This window comes from Seriola lalandi, unplaced genomic scaffold, assembly GCF_002814215.2.
Source record: "Seriola lalandi dorsalis isolate HSWRI2012SDOR001 ecotype SW California unplaced genomic scaffold, Sedor1 jcf7180002054947, whole genome shotgun sequence".
Taxonomy (NCBI): Eukaryota; Metazoa; Chordata; class Actinopteri; order Carangiformes; family Carangidae; genus Seriola; species Seriola lalandi.
In genome coordinates this window covers 137,675-139,586 of record NW_019525498.1, presented here as the reverse complement: position 1 = coordinate 139,586, position 1,912 = coordinate 137,675, and the positions used below count along the sequence as shown (strand labels likewise).

General features: G+C 43.6%; 1 protein-coding gene across 1 annotated transcript in view; it reads left to right on the top strand.

Annotated features, from left to right (window-relative positions):
• Window positions 1–1,912, top strand: part of LOC111645231 (NACHT, LRR and PYD domains-containing protein 3-like) — a 40,788-nt gene that overhangs the window by 20,910 nt on the left and 17,966 nt on the right. The window contains exons 8-9 of the mRNA XM_087170417.1: window positions 1–993; window positions 1,102–1,275. Of these exons, the coding sequence (XP_087026543.1) occupies window positions 1–993; window positions 1,102–1,275 (1,167 nt within the window). The remainder of the gene's footprint in view (window positions 994–1,101; window positions 1,276–1,912) is intronic.

Sequence of the window (1,912 nt, the reverse complement as noted above, 5' to 3'; positions counted from 1 at the left end):
GACATCACGAAGCCTCCACATCATGTGCCACATCCCAGTCTTCTGCTGGATCACTGCTACAGTTCTGGAGGAGCTGTTGAAAACCAGAGAGGGAGGAGAGCTGCCCAAGACCCTGACTCAGATGTACATCCACTTCCTGGTGGTTCAGTCCAAACTGAAGAAGGTCAAGTATGATGGAGGATCTGAGACAGATCTACACTGGAGTCCAGAGAGCAGGAAGATGATTGAGTCTCTGGGAAAACTGGCTTTTGAGCAGCTGCAGAAAGGAAACCTGATCTTTTATGAATCAGACCTGACAGAGTGTGGCATCGATATCAGAGCAGCTTCAGTGTACTCAGGAGTGTTCACACAGATCTTTAAAGAGGAGAGAGGCCTGTACCAGGACAAGGTGTTCTGCTTCGTCCATCTGAGTGTTCAGGAGTTTCTGGCTGCTCTTCATGTCCATCTGACCTTCATCAACCCTGGACTCAATCTGCTGTTGGATAAACAATCAACCTATTGCTCACCTAAACTCCTGAGGGACAAGCCTGAACCAATACTCTTCTACCAGAGAGCTGTGGACGAGGCCTTACAGAGTCCAAATGGACACCTGGACTTATTCCTCCGCTTCCTCCTGGGTCTTTCACTGCAGACCAATCAAACTCTCCTACAAGGTCTGTTGTCAAACACAGGAAGTAGCTCAGAGACCAAAAAGACTACAGTTCAGTACATCAAGAAGAAGATCGAAGAGACTCCCTCTGCAGAGAAAAGCATCAACCTGTTTCACTGTCTGAATGAACTGAATGATCGTTCTCTAGGGGAGCAGATCCAACAGTCCCTGAGATCAGGACGTCTCTCCACAGATAAACTGTCTCCTGCTCAATGGTCAGCTCTGGTCTTCATCTTACTGTCATCAGAAGAAGATCTGGACGTGTTTGACCTGAAGAAATACTCTGCTTCAGAGGAGGCTCTTCTGAAGCTGCTGCCAGTGGTCAAAGCCTCAAACAAGGCTGTGTATGTGCACATTCATCCATCTACATTAACTGTATTGTTTTCTTTTGTAAATACAGAAAAAACAAATTTTTATACTTGTTTTCTTTTGTTTTGCTGATTCCTCTTTAGACTGAGTGGCTGTAAACTCTCAGAGAGAAGTTGTGAAGCTCTGTCCTCAGTCCTCAGTTCCCAGTCCTCTAGTCTGAGAGACCTGGACCTGAGCAACAACGATCTACAGGATTCTGGAGTGAACCTGCTGTCTGCTGGACTGGAGAGACAACACTGTAGACTAGAAACTCTAAGGTCAGGATTCATCTTTTTGTAACAGTTAAATGTTGAGACGTTTATTCATTTTCATGATCTTGCATTAAATGTGGTTATAATATTGGAATGAGGAGGTTTGCTGACTCAGGTGGTTGTCACATGTGTAGTGTGTTTGTGCAGAACAGAGAAGCTGTTGTTCTATTACTTATCCAGGGTTACCAATGTTAGACTCAGTGAAGCAGGTAAAACCCAAAGACAGCCAGTCAAAGTTGAATTAGGTTTGTGGTACCAGCCCCAGCACAGAAGTCCATTAAAAGGAATTGGATGTAAGTCAGTGTAATGTCCACTGTAGTGATGGAAACACAATTGTATTATACTAAAAAACCTGTCATATTTCTTAAATGTTAAATGTTTGAACTCAAGCAACCAAACTTTGCTTCAAATAAATATCCCAATATTGACCAAAGTTGATCATATTACAAACCTGATCAAACATTCAATGCCAGCTTTTGATAATCCACAGTTTCCTGTGTTAAAGTCCATTCCCCAGCCATAAGCAGCTCAGCCTCTGCTTGGTTACTTCTTCTTTCGCAGCAGTTCAACATGTAACTGAGCCTGAGTCTCAGTATACTGTATGAAATGATGGTCCAGGTTAATTATGTTTGCTCTGTGTGTG